General features: G+C 33.0%; 1 protein-coding gene across 1 annotated transcript in view; it reads left to right on the forward strand.

The window, feature by feature from the left end:
* Gycalpha99B (guanylate cyclase 1 soluble subunit alpha 2) overlaps nt 1-25,251 on the forward strand; it is a 1,225,856-nt gene that overhangs the window by 858,085 nt on the left and 342,520 nt on the right. The window contains exons 8-9 of the mRNA XM_069832137.1: nt 14,188-14,326; nt 17,797-17,963. Of these exons, the coding sequence (XP_069688238.1) occupies nt 14,188-14,326; nt 17,797-17,963 (306 nt within the window). The remainder of the gene's footprint in view (nt 1-14,187; nt 14,327-17,796; nt 17,964-25,251) is intronic.

Raw genomic sequence — 25,251 nt, forward strand, 5'->3', positions numbered from 1 at the left:
AATACTTTACTCAAAGTTCTCCGAATTATTGCAGCTTTTATTGGTATTTTTTACCTTTAAGAATTCGCTACCTAACTCATTCTATCCCCTTTATGGCAGTAATTACAGACAAACATTGCACATTTACAGGTATCGACAATTGCTGGTTACACTCTCACAATAGGGCAAGTCCACTGCTTAAGTTGACGCAGGGCAAACACAACAAACGGAACATAATTAAGTCTAATGGCAGAGGCATTCAGTTCGATATCCTGCCACTTGCGGTAGACTGATAGCTAGAAGACCTAGTAGTTGACTTTAGTTATAGCTGAGATTGGTTTAATATATTTTTATTAAATAATTCTCTTAGTATTTTGAAACTACATTCAGGGACAAGAAAACCGGACACTTTATGTTCAAGGTCACTTATTTTATGTCAGAAATTGTTAATCAGATGTCTAGTAGATTATGAAATGTAATGGTTTTTAAATGATAGAAAAACACATTTAAAACAAAGGATCGTATAATTAATTATAAATACACTATTAGAAATAAAATCTTTTCGTCAGGACGCAAAAGGACGTAACGTTTTTTAGTCGTGGCTCAGATGTTTCATGTTTATAACATTGAAATCATAGTTTTAGTAACGTGTGTTACTCTGTCAGACGCCTTTTGTAAGTCCACAAATGTTATACACTTCTTTATTCTTCTCTAGGTGTCTTTCGCCGATTGAATAGTCTATTAAAAGAACGAATGGTCTGGTCAAATTTTTAATCCCGAAGGGTAAGTCTGAAAGGAGACAGAGCAAAGTGGAGACCGATTACTTTGTTGAGGTGCGTTGTTACAAGGAAATGACTCCAGCATTATACTGTAAGGAAAACTGTGCCAATTCTGGCAACACTGAATGCTGATATACAGTACAGTGAAAATTTAAACTTCAGCAGGGAGTACCTGAGAAAACTTATTCTCTAACTAGGCTTCAAATGAAAGAAATGTGTTTCAAGAAAAACTTCTATTGGAAAACCCGAAATTGTTTCCTGGCGTGCTAATTATCTCCGAGTAATTCTAAAAACCGTAAACGGAAGAGAAACATATATTTATATAACAAATATGTAAATGCTCGTCACACTGTTGGTTCATGTAGACCATTGATGTCAAAGCAAGCGCATTTTTCTGACCTTGACGTCGTGCGCGGGCAGCAAGCGCCAAGTATGGAAAGAGGAGGGGTTGTGTATATGAATAAGCAGCCTGTTGGATTAAGAAAACAGTGGTGCACAAACTTCAAACGGAACGTGAAATTTTATGTCGTTATTTTTATATGGCTGCTTTCTGTTTGATAGTATCTATATGGTCTGTAAAACAAAAGTACTAACACTGATTTCTTAATATTGCACTTGTGTTTTAAATCTTAATAACATAATAGAGAGTTAAGAAGGAATATTCACTTAAAGTCCATAGTAGTATAATATTATACTGTATTAAGTGGATGAAACACATCATTCATAAAGAAAGTGATATTCCAAAGAAAGAGATTGAGTATGACATGATAAGTTGGAATTTATATTGATGGTATCTTTAGCCTTACAAAAGTAATCAATAAACTAATCAAAACAATATTACAGTACAAAGCAAAGTTACCTATGTACTGTATCTGTTTTAAGTGTAACTAATATTACATAACAAAACTCTTATCGCATTATGCTTTTAAGGTGATATTTGTGAACAACTTCCTATCATCAGAATATTATTTTCTCGAAATCTGCTGAAGCTATAGAGCTGACATTTTTACAACACATGGGCACGTATCTTTTGCTTATGATATAACAGTATTTGCTTTGTTAATTAATTTCCTTACAAACAATTTCCATGCGAATATTTTGAAAATTTTCAATGCACTAACATCAGTAATGCGTATTTACGGTTTATTAGATTTACGAAAACATTCTGTGAGGCTACTAAATAAATAGGCCTATACCTGAAAATTTCACTTTTCTATACGAAAAGTTGAGAAAATATTTCTTTTGAATAAAAAAATCAAGCTTGTGAAAAATCAACATTAAAATTAAAACTTACATTCTTATAATGCACTTATACTTCTCAGACAAATCTAAAAATTACCATGGATACAGTTTTAATAAATTCTCTTCCCTTTATCCATTCAATCAGTGCTGGCCATCCCTGAATATAGCTCGACCAAGCGGCATATACCACCTCTTTCGTCTGTCTCTTTCCTTTCCGCTGTAAAGCGCTCAGGCTCTTCTGGGCTCTAAAGCGCGCGCTTGCTCCTGTGGGCATCAGTTGACATGCCTGATGTAGACAGTCTCATGACATGATAAAGCAGGAGTTACAACGCCTATTTGTAAAGGACCAAGACTGAATATAGCTCAAGCAGGAGGAGAACATGGTTTTGTAAAAAAATTCTCTGCTAATATTCTGATCAAAGCAAAAGACAGAAGACTATCATGACGATATGAACGCCTCCAATTACACGAAATGGCTAGAAGCAAAATTCTGTGGGACTTACAGTAAGGATCGGACTCCGACATCTACTAGTGTAACCCGGCCTGATGGACTACTTGCCTGTGACGTTGTCTTCCTCTTCGGCCTGGGTTCTTTTTCTCATGTCGATCTATATCAATTTCTTAGATACAAAACCAATCGAAGAATTAAGTGTAATGAAATATTCCAAAAATGAGAACTTCCAGTCTACATAACATGAACATATTGTAGAACTAATATGATACTCCCTTACGAAATAATAACAAGATTCCTAGGTGTAACAAGCGTACACTTGGCTACATATCAGACCACGAAGTAGCTCAGATGGTAACGCGTTTGCCTATTAATTCGACTCTGCACTCGAACATGGGTTTGAATTCCGCTGAGCAGATTACTTGGTTGGATTTTTCATAGGTTTTACAAAACTGTAGGGCGAAAGTCAGGTGATTTCATGAAGAATTCTCGGATTCATTTCGGTAAATGACATCTTAGTATCATCAATTCCATTGATGCTTTATTCACTGTATTTATTTCGCATTGAATAATAAGATAATTTTATTGTCACCTTATTGAAAACGCCTTACGTTGCAGGCCAAATTATTTCAGTCTACGGCCTCACAATTTTCCTATTTTTAACGACGGAATTTGTAATAATAATAATAATAATAATAATAATAATAATAATAATAATAAACTACCGCCCATTGAAGGTAGCCTTACGGACTCAGTATATCCTAAAAAAAATATACATATATAAACATAGATATTAAATTTTAAAGAAAGGAAACAAAGTAAAGAGCGTGAAACATTACAATTGCTATTAATGTGGCATCATGTGATTAATTAGGATTTGGCAGGCTTTTTTAAACACAATTATCACAATGTCATCCCTCAGAGATGTTGGCAGAACAAACTTCCGTTGATATTCTTCGAAAAAAGCTGGTATAGTCCCTCGAGCACCTATGAGCAATCCGAATACCTCAACGTGAATTAAGGCATATTTCAGCTTGAAATAGTTGACTGTAGGCTCATAGATCGACTTCTTCTGAAGGTCGATCTCTGCTGACTGATGACATTTTACTTCAAAACGTATCGTGGAGTCCACAATGATGCCCTGTTTAGTGTCAGCATTGTACGCTAAAATATCTACTCGTCTCGTTGACCCATTTTCAGCTAGACAGGAGATTTCTTCTTCTACTATCCAGCCCTTATTTCATAATGCGGCAGCAATTTTGGATCTTATAAGATGATGTCTAGAGTTCCTCAAGAGCAATCCCTGGTCACAGAATCCTAAGACATGTGCTAAAGTTTCAATCTCCGGGCAGCCTAAAATTGTTGATTCGTTCTCGAATGTTTTCCTTCAAAGTCTGAGACAACTGCTACAGAATGCTTATCCCCATTTAGAAATATTTCACAGACATTAAATTATCGACTAGAGTCCTTCATAACCGATATTACAATATAAATATAAACTAAAACCAAGAAAGAAGAACCTAATATATTTATTATTGACATAAATTTCATTTTTTCCAGAGAATTGGAAGAGGGTTCATCTGATTTGTAGCCTCGCATATTATCGTTGAACTTTAAAGTATGAAATGGTATAGTCTATCGGGAATGTGTTATTTTTATTTACTTAATTTGTAAAACATCAGGTTCATGTTTTAAGGGAAGAGAATGCTGTAATTTTGAAATTCCTTGTTTGTTTTATTGAAACTTACAGTTTTTTGTGTGATGAAGAACCGTACGTTTAAAATCTAAATTTGAGTATTAGATTTTAAAAAAAGCAAAAGGAGTCAAATTTGGCAAGTAGCCCCCATTTGTAACTATTGACAAAACATGATATAACTCAGTTTTTTTTTTGGATATTACACCCACAAAAAGATTTAGTACAAAATTGATTCACTTAATTGTAATATGCTTTACAGAAACATAATTGATTTTAAAATATTGCATCATAGATTTCAGTTTTCGAGAACACTCCTTTGCATATTATTAATTATTTCCATATTAAATTTAAATATCAAAATTCTAATGAACCTAAATCTTTTTAAATGATCTGTTTAAGATCTGTACAAACTTTGAACTTCCTACCATTAATAGTTTCTGAGTTATATCAATTTATAGCGAGCACGGTCACCAAAAAAGCGATTTACGGAAAACACATCCAGAGAGTCACTTGATATAAACTTTCACTTGAAGAGCCAGGCAATGATTGTTGTGGGCTTACTATATTTACTATTTTTTTACATTTTCTGCCTCATTTTTTCAGCAGTTCCCCACTGTTTTCTTATGATTTACAAGTCTATCTTTCTGTTTGCTAATCGTGCCCATGATGTACAGGGACATCATTTTATCTTTACTAACATTTCTAATATTAACCTGGCTATACCTTTGGATCAACGATTAAGAACCGGAAACACTGTTTGCTACCACTTTCCAAGACTGGAGTTCGATGATACTGGCGTCATATACAAACAAATCACTTTACTAGGTATAGGAGGGAAGAAAAGTAGTTCACCCATTTACTAAACTAGGAAATATCGCGATTTTGAGTTTGATAATTGTCATTAGGTTTTTGTTTAATCAAAATAAGTACAGTATTAACAATGAGTGTTTTTACGAAGTGAGCTTTCCATACGGACGTATTCATTATGCAGTGTATATTATACTGTCTACAACACATTAGCATACAATATAGTGAATGAAGTTAAATTGAAAAATAATCATAATATGGATATTTAAACACATTTTTGAAAATAGTGGCCGTTCATTTCGATACAGGCTTCAGTTCTAATGTGCATATTATCGCACTATATACTATTGTACTTAATTCCAATTACCAGGTTCGTACTTCGTATCAGTAACTCATGTTGAAATAATTCTGTACCTACTCTATAAAAGAGTACCTTACGTACTGTAAATTCAATCTTCACTTCTGCCTGATCCGAAAAGATAAAATTACTCAGACATCCTATCTACTGTCCGTCCAAGTGGTTACGTCGCAAGATCGTAGAAAGGGAGGAAATCACGTGACAGTTAATTACTTAACGAGACCCTTTTATTTAAGTTATTTTAAACAATTGTATGGGTATAATATCACGTAGACGTCCAATTCCTAACAGAAATTAATGTTCCCAGAAAAGAGCTAAGACAGCCCAGCCACTAGAATTTACAGAGAGGCGAATAGAAGCAGGTGGGGGACACCGGGATGCGACGTAGGCAAATGGAAAATGATGCAATATTGAAAGCTCTTTCGTCACTGGAAAATGCGAACATATTTTTGGAACGTACTGTTTACTATGACCGTAAGGCTACTGTGACTGTATATGCGGTCTTGAATCTGTGTGGAGGACGGTTTAACTTCATTAGTAGAAAGGATGGGAGTGAAGTACATTCAGTTACAATAAAAATTGAAGTAAAAATAAAATGATTTCCCTGTATATATAATTGCACTACAAAACAGAAAACTATACTAGTTGCAATCAATATAATACACACTGTTTACGTACTATGTGTTTTAGACACTACAATAAAGCCTTGGTTTTTCTGACCCGACGCATGTGACGTGCTCGTCTCGCACAAATCCGGGCTACACGAGAGATAGTGAGTGGTTTCTATGGCTGCGCCGACCTCGCCTCTCGCAGTTATACAAACCACTCACTATCTCTCGCGTCTACCACGGATTTGTGCGAGGCGGGCCTCGCACCTCGCACATCGCATGCACATCAGAAAAAAAAACGCTTAACTATTTTTATCAAGATGTAACAACCATATATCTACACTTTACATCAAAACAATTTTCAATTCTGACAAAAACAACTGAAGGAATAATAGCGTCTTTAGCTATGTAATGAATTAATCAAAAACTATAGGAGACGGTGCTGCCACACTATTGAAGAATGAAATGAAATTAAAATAAACAGCCGAAATGAGATTGAGAATGTGGTAGGGGAGAGACGGGTAGTATTGGACATCGGGTAATATCGGACAGTGAGTTTCTTTCGTCTACCACACGATGATAGTACCTGATTGACATGGTTACCCTTCTGTGATGTCGCATAGATAATCGTAACCATGTCATTCAGGTACTACCATATGGTGGTAGATGAAAGAAACGCACTGTCCGATACTACCCGATGTCCGATACTACCCGACTCTCCCCTAAATTTGAAACAAATGAAGTTGGAAAATGAAGTGGGCCTAGTCTTTTAAATACTCGGATAACAGTGCTTTAAAAATGGCGTCATTAAGTATCACAACATTGACTTAGGACTTAAATTTTATTTGTAATATATTCTTTATAGTCAAAAGATTAATTTAAAGCGAAATTTTGAATTTCAGTCAAATATCAGTATTTTCTTTCCTTAGTAAGGATATGCATCGTCACCTTTACTTTTTAACTTCGCTCTAGAATATGCCATTAGGAAAGTTCAGGATAACACAGAGGGTTTGGAATTGAACGGGTTACATCAGCTTCATGTCTATGCGGATGACGTGAATATGTTAGGAGAAAATTCACAAACGATTAGGGAAAACACGGAAATTCTATTTGAAGTAAGTAAAGAGATAGGGTTGGAAGCAAATCCCGAAAAGACTAAGTATATGATTATGTCTCGTGACCAGAATATTGTATGAAATGGAACTATAAAAGTTGGAGATTTATCCTTCGAAGAGGTGGAAAAATTCAAATATCTTGGAGCAACAGTAACAAATATAAATTACACTCGGGAGGAAATTAAACGCAGATTAAATATGGGAAATGCCTGTTATTATTCGGTTGATAAGCTTTTGTCATCTAGTCTGCAGTCAAAATATCTGAAAGTTAGAATTTATAAAACAGTTATATTACCGGTTGTTCTGTATGGCTGTGAAACTTGGACTCTCACTGTGAGAGAGGAACAGAGATTAAGGGTTTTTGAGAATAAGGTTCTTAGGAAAATATTTGGGGCTAAGAGGGATGAAGTTACAGGAGAATGGAGAAAGTTACACAACTGCACGCATTGTATTCTTCACCTGACATAATTACGAACATTAAATCCAGACGTTTGAGATGGGCAGGGCATGTAGCTCGTATGTGCGAATCCAGAAATGCATATAGATTGTTAGTTGGGAGGCCAGAGGGGAAAAGACCTTTAGGGAGGCCGAGACGTAGATGGGAAGATAATGTTAAAATGGACTTGAGGGAGGTGGGATATGATGGTAGAGACTGGATTAATCTTACTAAGGATAGGGACCAATGGCTGGCTTATGTGAGGGCGGCAATGAACCTCCGGGTTTCTTAAAAGCCAGTAAGTAAGTATTTGAAGAAAAGCGAAACCTGCAGCAATTGGCTTTCTACAAAGTACCATAGCAATCTTCTCTGAGGAATGGGTGATTTGTTCTTGTCCTGAAACAATTGACCAAACACGACAGAGGTTGGCGAGTACAATTTTCTGGCCTCGAAGAACCTCTACAAAGGATTAATGATATTTGGTCCAAGGTGGTAGCGGACAAGATCAAGTGGCTCATTAATCAGTGAAGCAGAATAGTACGTGTGTAATCAGCGCTCCCAGAGTGCGTTTCATTCATAATACTGTTTACACGCATAGTGGCATTTATGAATAATTACGCCAAATTTCGGGATTTCCGTGATCATTGTCCGGTAAGTTACGTACCTTGGTAGCAAGATTTCCTTCAGCGCTGTCTTTGCAGCAGGAATATGTTTTGTACCTGCAGATTAGCCTCTAAACCAGTTACACTTAATTGTCACAAAATCATTGTCAGTATTTATTTTAGACGCGTTCGTAGTTCCGCCTGTAATTACGTCTATTAACGACGACCTGTCATTTAGTCTGTTCGTCAGCCTGTCTGTCATTTTTCCAAAGACTGACAGACTTTTTTTTTGGCGGTGACAGATTGTAACGTAACGGATTTCATTAGAAATTTCGTCTCATGAATTTGCTACATGGTGTGTTTTGTATAAAGTGTGAACTATATTTACTTAATACATTTATTTATACCGGCACAATTAAGGTCATAAGGCCTTCTCTTCCACTCAACCAGTGTAAGAACAATAGCGAATATAAACAAGGGAGAATACTGGAATAATATGCTATCTATATTAATAATAAATCTATAACCAAAATATCTCTGATAATTTTCGCTTTTCCAAAATTAATTAGTGTTAACATGTATAATTAACCATCCTGAGACCAAAAATCACTTTTTTTTTATTTTTGTCTGTGTGTATGTCTGTCTGTCTAGATGTTTGTTACCTTTTCACGCGATAATGGCTGAATCGATTTCCATAAAATTTGGATTATAAACTAAGTTCGTTTCAACTTAAATTTTAGGCTATATGGCATACAGAATACTTTATTTAAAGGGGGTTATAATGGAGCCTGAGTTAAATTGAAATAGAAAAGCCAACGTACTATTGTAGGAACGATCATGATTTTAAAATCAATTGTAGGAAACAGAAAACGGATGTAGGTAAATTCTCATTTTTAAATAGAACTATAAATGATTGGAATGACCTACCTGCAGCGGTCTTTGAGGGCTGTCCTTCCTAAAGGAGATTCAAGAATAACTTAAAAAGTTGTGTATAAAGTGCAAATTAAAATTAAGGTGACATTTAACATTTAATTTTTTAAGGTGACATGTATTTATTTAGCCTGACGAGTTACTTCTTTGGTTTGAATTGTAAATTATTTAAAAATAGCGTGTAAGAGGGCCTTAGACTAGAAATGTTTAGCTTAAATGTAGTTCTGTTTATAAGTACAGTATGCATAAGGATGTAACTATTTGTCTTATTTGAATTGTTGTATCAGTGTAGCGAGGTGAGTCAGTGAAGTTATGGTTTTACAGTGCAGTGAATAGTTCCGATCAGTGATAATTTATAGCGCCAATGAAATGTGTTCTATAGTGTCAGTGAAATGTGTTATAGAGTGTCAGTGAAATGTATTCTAAAGTGTCAGTGAAATGCGTCATAGTGCCACTACAGTGAGTGAGATGAGAGTAAAGTGAAAGACTATTGAAACTTATGTAGGGTCTATACATATGTAGGTTGTATTGTAAAATTATGTATTTTATGTTTTATTATTAATTGTAATTATTGTGTTAAATTGTATTGTGTATATAATTGTATTGTGTATCGTATAATAGTATTGTGTATTGTATAATTGTATTGTGTATTGTAAATTTTATTGTGTATTGTTTATATTGTGTATACCACTGCCACCGGGTGCTTGCCCACTTGGAGTGTAAATACATACATACATACATACATACATACATACATACATACATACATACATACATACATACATACAAGTCGACCTGGTAGGCAAGTTGGTATAGCGCTGGCCTTCTATGCCCAAGGTTGCGGGTTCGATCCCGGGCCAGGTCGATGGCATTTAAGTGTGCTTAAATGCGACAGGCTCATGTCAGTAGATTTACTGGCATGTAAAAGAACTCCTGCGGGACAAAATTCCGGCACATCCGGCGACGCTGATATAACATCTGCAGTTGCGAACGTCGTTAAATAAAACATAACATTTTTTACATACATATATACATACTTACATACATACAAATATCTCGCTTATTGTCGATTTTCATGAGAAATGTTACGTAACAAATGTTCTTTAAAAATGATTTCCGATAAGTTTTATTCTACGCAAAATTTTGATAGGACTGATATATATTTAACGAGATAACGAGTTTTAAAATAACAATACTTTTTTATCAGCGCCGCCTCTATCTAATGGGCTATAGTCAAATAAAAACAAATGACTCCGTCTGTTTAAGGCGGCCTTGCACACAACGAACGGAGAATATTATTCATTTAACAGTATTTTTATACGGATATATTTTGTATTCTATGATGGGAATATATACATAAATAAATGTTTATTAATATTAATATACAGAGAATGTTTGTGTGCTTGTATGAAGTGATCTCAGAAACTACTTAACTGATCTGGATAATTCCTTCACTATTTGAAAGTGTAGTCTTTCTAGATGGACGTAATGTTATAAGAGGGCTGACGTAAGATTAAAATAGATCCTTACGCAGAAAAAACTTGATATTCTGTCGAATTATTGTCTAACGTGATTATTTAAATTTTATGTGGTCTACATAAAATACTCTAATTTAAACACTTTAGTTTCTTTTTGTCCACAGAACATAATAATATTTTAAGAGTTTCGTCTTAAAGATGAGTATCTTTACTGGACCAAAAATATAGCATATATGGAGTCAAAATTAGTATTTTACCGTTGAGCTCACTGGTGCTGAGTTATTTTACAAAGTGTTACGAAATAGTGTTCCTACGCTCATAATTTACCCATGTTCGTTTCTGTGTTTCTTAAAATAATATTTATGTACCACATTCATTTTCATCTCAGAGAATTAACAAAGAACGACAGTGTATTGATTTAATGTGCAATAATAGTATGTTAGTTTAACATTCCATTATTTTATAATCCAAATATTAACTATGCTCATTTGGATTGTGTGAAAATACAGTGATATCAGGATGCATGTATAAAGAAAGAAGTTATCATGTAGTGAGTGACTGTTAAAGTCGGTACAATTAGAATAAACTCTTTAAGCTATTTGTTAAAAGTGTTTATTGTCTTGTAGCCTAATCACTAATACTTATGACAAGGAATTTCATACTCGTGAGGTAGAGACTGTAAATGCTGAGGAGTAACAAGATTTTCTCTCAAGAGGTATACTTAGCGTGCCACAGATAAGTAACCTCGTGTTTACATCGTGGTTAGAGTGTGGCTAAGAGAAACGATGTAAGGTAAAGTTGCCTTATGCCGTGATACCTCTAATCCCGTGATACTTTTCTTTAACTGAATGTCAGTCAAAGCTTTGCCGTGCGATCATAGCGCCAGACATCTTTCACCTATTTTTGAGACATCGGTGAACTTCCAAGCAAGATACCCAATCCCGTGATAGTCGGTGAAAAAAACGTATCTTGGAATTAGGAGTATTACGGCATTAGGCAACTTTACCCTAAGTGCGTATGGATGACTATGAATATAAGCGTATTCCGAATCTCACAGGTGAGCAATCCGATGGCATCACGGTGTTCCGAATTCCACCGATGACGTCATTGATGCTCCACCGGTGTCGCACCTGTGCCATCAACTTGCAGAGGTGGTGGCAGTCTCCATCAGCCGCCATCAGTGAATCTGATTGGTTCTTGTATAGGGCGGGAATTAGCAGATGAATGACATCGTGCACTGTAGTGTCATGGCGGTGTGTTCTGCTTTAGTTCTGCTGTATTGTTTGTAATGAGCACAGCGTAAAAACAATATGTTAATGGCTTATGAGCGAACATGTCAACGGACCAGTTATTACTACTGGTTCAAGAAATAAATTGTTTATGATCTCTTTTCTTTGAACGAGATGGGAGTACGGAAATTTCGCAAAATTTTGCTAGCGTAGCACAGACAACAACTTGTACAGTCGCCACGACAGCATCGATTCTTCCAGCAGTTTTGTTCGTTATTTCGCTGCAACGTGACGTCATTGATGCCACCGGACCGGTGAGATTCGGAATAGGCTGTATGTAACGCAAGGAGAAGTCTTAAATCTAAACTTAACCTAATTTCCAGACCATGGACGAACACAGAAACAATTCTATTTGAGGGGTAATTCAACTTATGCAGTGTCGTAGAAAAAAATGTATTTCCACTAGGACTGATCTTTCCTCCCCATGTGATTCTTTCAGCAAGCAAGATAACTTGCGGGCACAATACTTACTCTGTGATCTGTTAACTACCATTCTTGACATTGGATGTGGGGTTCTTGGGTTCAAATCAGGCCGAAGATCATAGGTTTCCAGAACTATAACAATTCAATGGAAAGAAAAATAAAAATTGGAGGCACGTATCCTACATTCATGATATGTAAAGCAATCCATTCCCTGAAAACAGTCTCCAGGCAAAATTAGCTGCTGTTAGCCTACTTTCTTCTGCAAGTTCTCTGTCTCGTGCGGACAAATGTATTTTGAGTAGACTGGACTCCTTGCTCGAAGTAGAGCAATATAAATCAGATAGTAGTATCGTACATGATTTGCATAATGTTGTTAAAACTTTAAGAGAAAACGGAACTGGGTTAACAGCATTGCATATCGAGACAAGTACAAAACGTCAAAAGACTGAAGTGCATAAAGACTTACTCGCCACAACTATCGTCTAAATCTCAATTCACTCGCTCCATTGAACGTTTGCTTTATGGATCCTATTTGCTTTGCCTTCTAGTAAACTAGTACAGGGGAGTAGTTTGGTATTTATAATTCACCGGAGATTCAAATAATAATTATGAACTCTGCTAAGCTTGTGAAGTTAAGGCGGGAGAAATGAAAGTAGGACTACTCCCAAAGTTTAGACCTAACGAATTAGGCTTCCCAAGTTGTGTTGTATTATAAACTGGTGTTTGGTATTGAGTCTTTAACATTGCAAGCACATACCTGGGCAGTTGTTATTGCACAAATTGTCTGCTGTAAAGTATTTCGCGTCCCGTGTTACTTGACCGCTGGTGTCGTCACTGTTGTAGCCTATAGAAGAATCTTAAACTATTACGGAGCACGGGGCATTGAGGAGATCAGATCATTCGTGGAGGAGTATGGCACACTCTGCTAGTTCGTGAAATCAACACCGGTTGATTTAAAAGGGACAGGTAGTAATCATTACATGGAAACACTGTTCCCTGCCCCTGGATTTCTATTCCTGTGAATCCATTTAAATAAGTATAGAAAGAAATTGGTTACATATCGATCTTAATAAATTATTATTATTATTATTATTATTATTATTATTATTATTATTATCATTTTATTAATAATAATAATAATAATAATTTATTTTATAAATGTAGTAAAACATAGAGATAAAACTTACTGTAGGAAACAACCGATTTTGAGATCTTTTTACAACATTTCTTATAGGTCTGCCGAGAAAGTTTCTAAAATGCTCGAGATAAATTCGACGATTAATTCACTTAAGATAAGTATACAGTTAATATACTAATAGGAAAATACATGTGGGTTACAAGACATAAAATCTTGATTAGCAAAGTCGTACTGAATTGCATACAAATGCAAATGGTTAAGTAATATATCAAGATAATAAAAAAAGGAAAAGAAAAAAAAGAAGAGAGAGGAGAAAAAAATAACAACTTGGTCATTTAAGACTATTTAGAACCTTCCGCAAGAGTCTAGTTCTGTTCAATAAAAACATTTCTAAGTAGAGTGTACTTAAAAGATTTTAGACTCCGACTGCTCCTGATTTCCTGTGACAAGGAATTCCAGGAACGAGCTGTGTGTATTGTGAAGGAAGCGGAGTAGAGATATGTTTGATGATGTGGAATTGATAGAACAAGGTTATGCTGTGAACGTGTATCACGGTTATGGTGGGATGCTAAAAGAGTGAAGAAAGGAACTAGGTAGATAGGTGTGGAAGTATTATAGGGGATAACGGGAATTTGTGCCCACTTTGTAAATAGAGCATACAGGCACCACTGCATCGTATGCTTCTAGCTCATATTAGTCACCGCTGGGAGAGATAAATTTTAATTTTCGAATGATCTATGTATATTTCATTTTTTGCTTTGTAAACAAAAAGATATTTAATGCCCAAATGTATTGCCTTCATTGTTTTGTAAGTTTCAGTTTCTTGAAGTAACCGTTAATCCTTCTTCTTTCGCAGGATGGTTTGCGACGTCGTATGGACAAGCTGAAGAGCTCGATTGAAGAGGGGAACCAGGCCGTAGACAAGGAGCGCGAGAAAAACGTCTGCCTTCTCCACCTCATCTTCCCTCCGGACATCGCCAAGAGACTGTGGCTAGGTGAGCACTCTAGAGAATTAGCCACCGCCATGTTTAAAACAAAAACCACTTCACGACATTGTGTTACCTTACACAGACTTTTAGAATCTGAATTAGTAACCACTTTCCTTCCTCATTTGACATGTTTAAAACATCGAAACGAGCTACAAGACGTTCCGAATTAACCGTTGCTTTTCACAGTAAAACTGTAACTAGAAAAAGATTAATTTCGTGTAACCAATTTGAATTGGCATTGAGAATTGTACCTAATTCGTGCTGCACCCAATGCAAATGTAACACAATTAACAAAAAATATTTCTTATGTAAGGGTATGTGTACGTGAACGACCATAAATATTATCAGAAAATGCAGGCTCTAAATTTCTAAAATTTTATAAGGAAATGAACTCACAATTGAGCAAAAATTACAAGGTACCACAATAACACCTATTACAACTTAAATATCTGATAAAAGTATAAAAAAGATTACTAATAATACTTTTTAGAATTCACTTTTTACTTTAAATTAAATTTTCCCAAATATGAAAATTTTACACATATTATTTCATAACTCCACAACCATTAGAGATAGAATTCTGAAATTTTGTACACTGATTTAACATGCATTTATGCAAAAGGTAGACTACAATAATGCCCATTTCTTTGAAAATAGAAAAATTAGGTCACAAAACATTATGCCAATTTTAATATATTTTATATAGGGCAAATAAAAAATTAATTGTATTAAAATAAACAACTCTACATGTCTGACAGTAGTCTACTTTTCAGAAATAAGTGTTTATTACATGCAGAAAAATATTAAAGATATCAGAGAGACCATAACAATGTTATGATTACCAAATGATGTAACTGCAGAATTTTTTTTTCATACTTTGATAAAACTGGTTTGAAAAATATTATTAGTAACCTTTTTATATTTTTATCAGACATTTAAGTTCTAATAAATCTTGTTGTGGTACCTTGTAATTTTTGTCCAACTGTGAGTTAATTTTCTTATAAAATTTGAGAAACTTAGAGCATGTATTTTCTAATAATATTTGTGGTCGTTCACGTACATATACCCTTAAAATATATTATTCAGGCTCAAAAATAAATTTATATTATTTAATAAATTGGAAAGAAAATAAGCCAGTATAAATAAATTCTCGAGAGAGTAATTTTATTCGAAGAACATGCAAAAATAGTAAAAGATATATATATAATAATAATAATAATAATAATGATTTATTTTAGCTGGCAGAGTTAAGGCCGTAAGGCCTTCTCTTCCACACAACCAGCAAAAAGTGTATATACATATGCATGAACTTACAAAGAATTCAACAATTTGATTTAGATGAGAGTTACATGTATACAAGAGTTATTTACGAATTAAACAACAAAATACTATGAACTATTAATTAAACACTGAAATAAACTGGGTAGCAGAATTAAACTAAAATACATAGAATGTTAATATATTTCAAATTATATTAGATAATAGAAAGAGATTATTATGAGACAATTTTGAAAATACAGCACAATCAGGATGATGTCTAAAGAAAAAAAGCAACAGTGTAGTCAGTATATATATATATATATATATATATATATATATATATATATATATATATATATATATATATATACACACATATATATATACATATACATATACAGGATGTTAATATTTTAAGGTGTTTGGAACTCATCAAAACAGTTTTTAAAAGTTTAATAAACTTAACTTGTTCATAGCAGATGTTCGATGTGACTTATAACCATCATAACTCATACTTCTGCTCGACGTCATAGGCAACCACGAAACCTTTCAAATACCCCTGGTTGATCTCTGATGTGCTGATAGAAGTTGAAAACACGCTCTTGTAGCATTTGAACGTATTCATTGAGTACTGCATACAATAAGCCTTAAGTGTTCCCACAACCAAAAATCCAAAGGATTAAGATCTGGAGAAAGAGCAGGCCATGGTGCAGGACATCCACGGCTAATCCATCGAAGATTAGATACCTGTGTTATTATTATTATTTTTTATTATTATTAGTATTACTGCTATCACTGTTATTCACATTATGGGGATTTCAAGCATTTAAATATTTCAGTAGTTAAAAATATAAGAAAATAAACACTTCAGCGGACTTCTTAAGGTCATTGTTAAAACTTACATTCAACAGATAATGTTCAAAAATATACTCCCGTCTGAAAGAGAAATTTCAAAACATGACTGCTAAATAATGGAGTCATGATGATGATATTATTATTATTGTTATTATTATTATTATTACTATTATTAATGCTATTACTCTTATTCACATTATGAGCATTTGAAGCATTTAAATATTGCAGTATTTAAAAATATAAGAAAGTAAATACTACTTACGGTCATTGTTGAAACTTACATACAACATATAATGTTCGAATATACTCCTATCTGAAAGATAAATTTCAAAATATAACCGCTAAATAATGGAGTCATGATGATTATGTTTTTATTATTATTATTATTATTATTATTATTATTATTATTATTATTATTATTATTATTACTATTATCATTACTGTTATTCACATTATTAGGATTTGAAGCATTTAAACATTGCAGTAGTTAAAAATATAAGAAACTAAATATTTCAGCGGACTTCTTAAGGTCATTGTTGAAACTTACATACAATATATAATGTTCAAATATACTCCTATCTGAAAGATAAATTTCAAAACATGACCGCTAAATAATGGAGTCATGATGATATTATTATTATTATTATTATTATTATTATTATTATTATTATTATTATTATTATTATTATTATTATTACTGTTATTCACATTATTAGGATTTGAAGCATTTAAACATTGCAGTAGTTAAAAATATAAGAATGTAAATATTTCAGCGGACTTCTTAAGGTCATTGTTGAAACTTACATACAATATATAATGTTCAAATATACTCCTATCTGAAAGATAAATTTCAAAACATGACCGCTAAATAATGGAGTCATGATGATGATGATGTTATTATTATTATTATTATTATTATTATTATTATTATTATTATTACTATTATCATTACTGTTATTCACATTATTAGGATTTGAAGCATTTAAACATTGCAGCAGTTAAAAATATAAGAAAGTAAATACTTCAGCGGACTTCTTAAGGTCATTGTTGAAACTTACATACAACATATAATGTTCAAATATACTCCTATCTGAAAGATAAATTTCAAAACATGACCGCTAAATAATGGAGTCATGATGATGATGATGTTATTATTATTATTATTATTATTATTATTATTATTATTATTATTATTATTATTATTATTATTATTATTATTATTATTATTATTATATTTATACTGTTTGAAAATTGTGAATTTTGTTTGTAAATAATTCAAAGAACTTGAAATAGTAAAGAATTCATCTCTAATTTACTATGAGCAAGCAGGCATCGTATTATGAACTATTTTGTTGTTACAGGCCAGACAATCGAAGCAAAGACTCACGATGATGTCACAATGCTATTCAGCGACATCGTCGGTTTTACGTCTATCTGTTCAACTGCGACTCCAATGATGGTGATCAATATGCTCCAGGACTTGTACAACCAGTTCGATGTCTTCTGCGGTCAACTTGACGTGTACAAGGTAGGACGACAGAATTTAAAATAATGTATTCTCTCTTCACAATTATCCTATTAACACTTGGAATATGGAACTAAATTTTGTCGCATGTTTGTACAAATTATACTGTTTATTCACACGTGGCATTGGACGTAAAATTTGTCCGTTGCGAAACGCCATATTTGTAGACTGATCTTTCCAAGGACTGTTATTTGTGTTGTTAAGCTTACAGTCTCGTTTTCATCAAATATTTGTGTGTATTTGAAATTCACAGAAGGAGAAACATTGAGAACTAAAATGTATGATTAAACTATGATGATTACAAGCAATATCTAAAGATTAAATCGATTGGTTAGTTCAAAACTCAAATCGCTAGACACGACCAAGCTTGTATGATCTGAGCCAAAATTAGCTATCTACCCCAGAAGAAGACGTAATATTCTATTGACGAAAGTCTGAATTGAAAACATGTGTATGTACAGTCGTATGTGACCTCGAAACCTATAATTTCATTCTGTGATACGATATATTATGACATGTGTTCTTAGTTCGTGATAGTGCAGAAATGGCGTGCAAAACTGCCGAGCTATTGAAGCATTTCTGTGAAGTCAATGAGTTCTTCAGTTAATAATTGTTACAGTTCTTCGGTGTCGTGCACAGAGCTTTATGGGAGTATTTATATCAATACAACAAGTTGTTCTGTTAATAATAATTATACTTAGGTGACAGTATGCAAATGAACTATCATCGAGAAGGCTATATTAGTCATAACAACCAGTTCTTCCACAAATAATTCTGCGATAGTTCTTAGGTGACTGTAGGTACATAAAATATTAAGGGACTATTTTAGTCGAGAGCACAAGTTTTTAATTCAAAGTTATATTATATACTTACGTGTGTGTGGTTACATTAAATATTATGAGAGAATTTTAATGGGTGCAAAGGAGTTCTTCAATTAATATTTGTGTTACAGTTCTCAGGTGAATATCCGTAAATAAAATATCGTGAGATACTTCAAACTAGACATTAAGAGCTTCAATTAATATTTCTGTACTCAACTAAAATATTATTGGATATGAGGGGGTCACAAGCAAAGGGATATAAGTATATGTACTTCAGTAACTTTGGAGAAAATGAGATCGAAAATGATTAAGATTACGTAAATTCAGTGACGTTTTAATTTCAAATGTTAATGTGTAGTGTGGTTAAAATATATATCCCTTTTTCACTTAAATTTTATATGCATTAGTTTACCAGCATGCACTTTACTAATTTTGTTTAGAAATGTCACTTGTACCCCTTTGTTTCTGATCCCTTCACATTTCAATCAAGACAAGTTCTACAGTTATCGGTAATAATTTTTATAGTTATCAGGTGGCTCTCAGCAAATAAAATATCATGGAATCTTTTAGTCAGACGAGTTCTTTAGTTACAAATTTTTTATAGTTCTTACGTGACAGAAAATAAAATTATATCATGAAATATTTGGTCAGGGCAACGAGTTCTTCAGTTGATTATTTCGTTTATATGACGTCATTCCATTTTCGACCAATGAAGTGTAATGAAATTTTGAATTCCAACCAATCACAGTCAGACTTTGCGATAATTTCTGCAGCTGGATTTATCGCTATCAATTTATCGCATGGTCCTTCTTTTGTTTAGTCGTTGTCGCCAACTTTTTCCCCGTAAATTGATGCATACATACATTAAAATACATACATTAAGATGCAACTGCACGGTTAAATTTTCTTTCAACTTTAAAGCAATGAATGCAAGATTGATATTTAATATTAATTAATATATTTACGCAGTGAAGAGCACGTTCAAAACGGCGCAACATGTAGACACAAAATCTTCATGCATCTTAATTGAACGTACCTTTTAAACTTGATTCTTTCAATATTCTTCCCAGATTGCACGCATACGCGATTGGAATATTGAACTGTGTAGATGCAGCTTTAGTTCCGTTACACACTACAGCGAGAATGCGTTTGTCGAGCTATAAAAAAATGCTTTCGTGTAGCACTCATTGTAAGTAACGGTCGAAACAAGGCACAGCTGACATTGGTCCTGCTTCCACAGGCCTAACGTAACCTATAAAATTGTAGCCTATAACATTTGTATTGAAATTAAACAATTAATAGACGTTCAAATTTATGTAACATCATCGCATATCAAACTCAAAGACCTTGCATAGTAATAATGTCTTTGATCAAACTGCCTTTCGTATGGCGTAATAAACTTCGTGTTTTAATTAGGCCTATCTATACTGAGATGACTTCACTGTGTAGCAACATGTCTCGCTGTGAATACATAAGCATTGGTATATAGCTGTCCCCACTGTTACTGTTAAATTAAATTATGATTTCAGCAGATAATGAAAATGTATTTGTTATAATAATAAGAGAAAAGTACAGTACATATAATTAACATTTTTAAAACCGTATTTCGCTTTTCGCAATTGGCATTACTGAATAATAACATCGAATTTCTTTATTGCAATAATCGATATTCATCTACGAGTATTTCAACTTCACAATGTCTGAATAGGTTAAGTATTCGTTAATATACAATTATTAACATTTTGTGATCGAATTTTAGGGATATATTATTAAAATTTTTATTTTATTCACGAAATAGTCCTAATAAATGTCACTCGAGGTCTGAGATTTCCCAGATAAATCCACTCCCTTCGCTCGTGGATTTATCGGCAGATCTCAGCCCTCTCGTGACATTACTACAGATAATTTTTATAGATCTTAGGTAATTAGCCCTAAATAAATTATCATCGGATGTTTTTTTAGTCAGGAGGAGTTCAGTTACTAATGAAATTGTTTATAGTTCTTAGGTGACTATAAATAAAATATCGTGAGATCTTTTAGTGTAGACAACCAGTTCTTCAGTTAATAATTTGTGTACAGAGTCTATCTAAATTCAATACTCAATCTTCTAGAGGTAATGCATGAGACCAAAACAAACTTTTTTGTTAAATGACGAATGGGTCGGGCACTAATTTTTTATTGAATAACAAAACCACAAAATTTACTATACTGTAAGGAATAAAGAATATAATTTTAACGTTACTTATGACACTCACTTTTTCCGAACTCGGAATTTTTTATTCCCTTCTTATATTTTGATATTTTTGGGCCCATTTGTACAATTTTATTTAGACCTATTGCTACCTGCTTAATCTAACTGCCTTCGCAGTTTCAACCACTAGCACCTCTTTTCTTAATAGACTTATTTTTGTACTAGCCGTACCCGTGCGCTCCGCTGCATCCGTTAGAAATAAATATAAAGTAATTACACAATTAAAATACCTAGGACATTTGATAAAGGGAACATTCGTGTTTGATAGACGGATAAATCGTTTAATATGTTACTTAATTTAAATTGCATCCAAATAATTAAAATGCGATCATTTTGGTCCAGAGATCACTCATTGGTGCAATGACAATTCCTTTAACATGTTTTTAATTTTTATTACATGCAACCATAGCTTAATGAAGATTGACATCATTTAGATTTGATGTGTATATTTCATTTTACTTGTTATAGGTTTCCATTGAATTATGGTAATAACTTAATTTTAACCCTTGTTTTCTACGTATTCAGTAAATGGCGCTTGGCCCACTATGGTTCTGAACCCTTCAAATAACTTAAATTATATTATATAATAATACATATTATATTATATTATATTATATTATATTATATTATATTATATTATATTATATTATATTATATTATAAGTTACTGTAATAACATTATAGCATTATGTCCATCTAGAGAAACTACACTTTCCAATGGTGAAATAATAATTAATTATACAAATCGGTTAATTTAGCTTCCGATGTTACTTCATACAAACACAGAAACATTCTCTGTAGGATATCTTTCATAGCTTTCGATTGTTGTTGTCCAAGGCCCCTTATAGACGAAGTCATTTGTTTTTTAATTCATTACACGGCCTTAGGTGGCAGTTATTTTAATTTTAAAACTCATTTATCTCATTAAATATCGGTCCTCTCAAAATTTGCAAAGAATAAAACTTATCGCAAATTATGTTTAAAGAAACGTTTGTTATGTAACATTTTTCATAATAATCAATAATAAGCGAGATATTTCGATTTATTTAATTCAGGCCCCCTTATAACCCCCCTTTTAAATAATGTATTTTGAATGCCATATAGCCTAAAATCTAAGTTACAACGAACTTAATTTATATTCCAATTTTCATCGAAATCCGTTCAGCCATTATCGCTTGAAAAGGTAACAAACATACAGACAGACAGACAGACATACAAACAAAAATTTCAAAAAAGCGATTTTCGGTTTCAGGGTGGTTAATTATATATGTTAGGACCAATTATTTTTGGAAAATCGAAAATTACCAGGAAAATTTCGGCTACAGATTTATTATTAGTATAGATAGGCCTATTAATGCACAGAACGTACCATCTGCTGTGGATCTATATTCAGAATTCTGGGAATGACTTGTTTGGATCACTTTCCCAGTTGCTCCAAACATTACCAGAATCGTGTTATCGATACTACGTTATTATTATTATTATTATTATTATTATTATTATTATTATTATTATTATTATTATATATTTTGTAGAAAATGAAAAAAAAAACAGTTTTTAACACATTAAAAAAAAGGAATATGCCAGCTAGGCAGGCCTAATAGATAGAGTTTATTTTTGTTAGTACCTACTGTACGAGTATTTCTTTACTGCTTTTATTCACATTATAATCTATTTCGCAACATCGTGAAACTTTTCCTAAACTCTATACAAGGAGAAAGTGTGCGATATTAGATACTTCTAACCCCCCCAGCGATGTAATCTCAATTACAAACAAGGATACAACTCGTATCATAACATGTACGGATGAAGTTTTTGGTCTTTGGGGAGCTTTTTCGTCTGCAAGATATATTGTCGTTGTTTCAATGGAGCGTTTTCCACGCAATGTGGATCCAGGGAACAAAAGCGCAGCGTTGCGCCTTGTTTTTAAGAGCACAAAGGATGTTTCGTGGTTTTTAAGTATGCTATGCACTACACCAACCCTGCCTCCGGGCTTCAACTGTACAGTCCTGGGCTCGAAAAACGTGTCCAATTACGAACGAAATGGTAGTTTCCGTTTCCAGTATTTTCTGAGTTGCATATTTGAACTGTAACGTATGATAGATTGATATAATGAATATAATATACCTATATATACCTCGTGAAGGACACAGCTCGTAACTTTCTGAAAATAGAATATTTTCATGAATATACAGGTTAAACCGTAAGATATGTCATTAATTTCAAGGGATTATTCCTTTAGATATTTCAAACAAAAAAGTGTAAAGCAATATTGTTCGTTTTTCCTTCCTTTTCGACAAAAAAAATATTTTATATGAAATACTAGCCGTACCCGTGCGCTCCGCTGCACCTGTTAGAAATAAATATAAAGTAATTACATAATTAAAATAGAACGTTTGATCCAGGGAACAACTTTTACAACAGCGTAAAATAATCTGCTTCGCTCATTACCCAATTTTTTTTGCATTGCATTTATTGCATATATATTTTATGTATTTTAACACGATTCAATTGAGCATAGTTAAAATTTGAATTATAAAATAATGGATTGCTAAGCTAACGTACTATTACTGCATACTAAATCAATACACTCTCGTTGTTCGTTAATTCTCAGAGATTAAAATGAGTGTACATAAATAATATTATAAGAAATACAGAAAACGAATGTACAAAATAGCCTATCAAATTTTCTGTGCATAAGAAGCTATTTTAATCTTACCTGTCCTCTATTTACTCAGACGTTACTGTAATAACATTATAGCATTATGTCCATCTAGAGAAACTACACTTTCCAATGGTGAATTAATAATTAATTATACAAATCGGTTAATTTAGCTTCTGATATTACTTTATACAAACACAGAAACATTCTCTGTAGGCTAAGTTTAATAGCTTTCGATTGTTGATGTCCAAGGCTCCTGTTTCGATTGTTGCTGTCCAAGGCCCCTTATAGACGAAGTCATTTGTTCTTAATTCATTGCACCGTCTTAGATGGCGTTATTTTAATTTTAAAACTCATTTATCTCATTAAATATCAGTCCTATCAACATTTTGTAAGGAATAAAACTTATCGCAAATAATGTTTAAAGAAACGTTTGTTATGTAACATTTTTCACAAAAATCAATAATAAGCGAGATATTTCGATTTATTTAATTCAGGCCCTCTTATAATCCCCCTTTTAAATAAAGTATTTTGAATGCCATATAGCCTAAAATCTAAGTTACAACGAACTTAATTTATATTCCAATTTTCATATAAATCGGTTCAGCCATTATCGCGTGAAAAGTAATAAACATACAGACAGACATACAAACAAAAATTTCAAAAATGCGATTTCCGGTTTCAGGGTGGTTAATTATATATGTTAGGATCAATTATTTTTGGAAAATCTAAAATTACCAGAAAAATTTCGGCTACAGATTTATTATTAGTATAGATTTCATAGCGTGGTTTGCGAGCGCCATTGATTTAATTCCCAATATGCTCAGTCAATTTAAGATAGCAGAGTATTATGATAATAAATGATTGAAAAATTTTAATTTTGTCTTTTAAATGTGCAGAAATTTGATCCGAAGAAATATAAATTTTTAAAGTTCCTTTGCAGAATGTAGGGTTTTGAAACTTCTCTATTCAGTATGATTATTTATTGTTTTTCTTTAGATTTGACATTGAATGATAAATATACCTTCTGAGGGAAATGACGTAGTACTTTAATACAACTCTCTGATTTCGTAATTTATTAAATTAATGAAAGTCTTTACCTCCAATATATATACGTATATTTATAATATTCTAATGCAATAATGTAGGTAATCTTCCTTCAGTAGTACAGTGCACTAGGGATAGAGAAAAACAGTACAAATCCCTTGTAGAGAGTTCATCATATGAACCGTTGAGAGCAAAAGTAGTGTAAGTCAAAAATGGGTAATGAGGGTTAAGGTAAACATTCTGTAAAATACAGCGCAAAGTAGCAATTAATATTGAATTTATTTAAACTATTATAGTCAGTGGATAGCACGAAGGGCATATTAATTGCAACTTTGCGCTGTATTTTATAGAATTTTTACTTTAAACCTCATGATCCAAGTTTGACTTACACCACTTCTGCTCTGAACGGCTCATATCTAGAATTCGTGCTAGGAAGCAAGACGGTGAACATTTTCTAGACTTATTTTTCTCCCATCTTACCTTATTTCTAATTCTCAATTTTCATATTAAT

This window comes from Periplaneta americana, chromosome 8, assembly GCF_040183065.1.
Source record: "Periplaneta americana isolate PAMFEO1 chromosome 8, P.americana_PAMFEO1_priV1, whole genome shotgun sequence".
NCBI lineage: Eukaryota > Metazoa > Arthropoda > Insecta > Blattodea > Blattidae > Periplaneta > Periplaneta americana.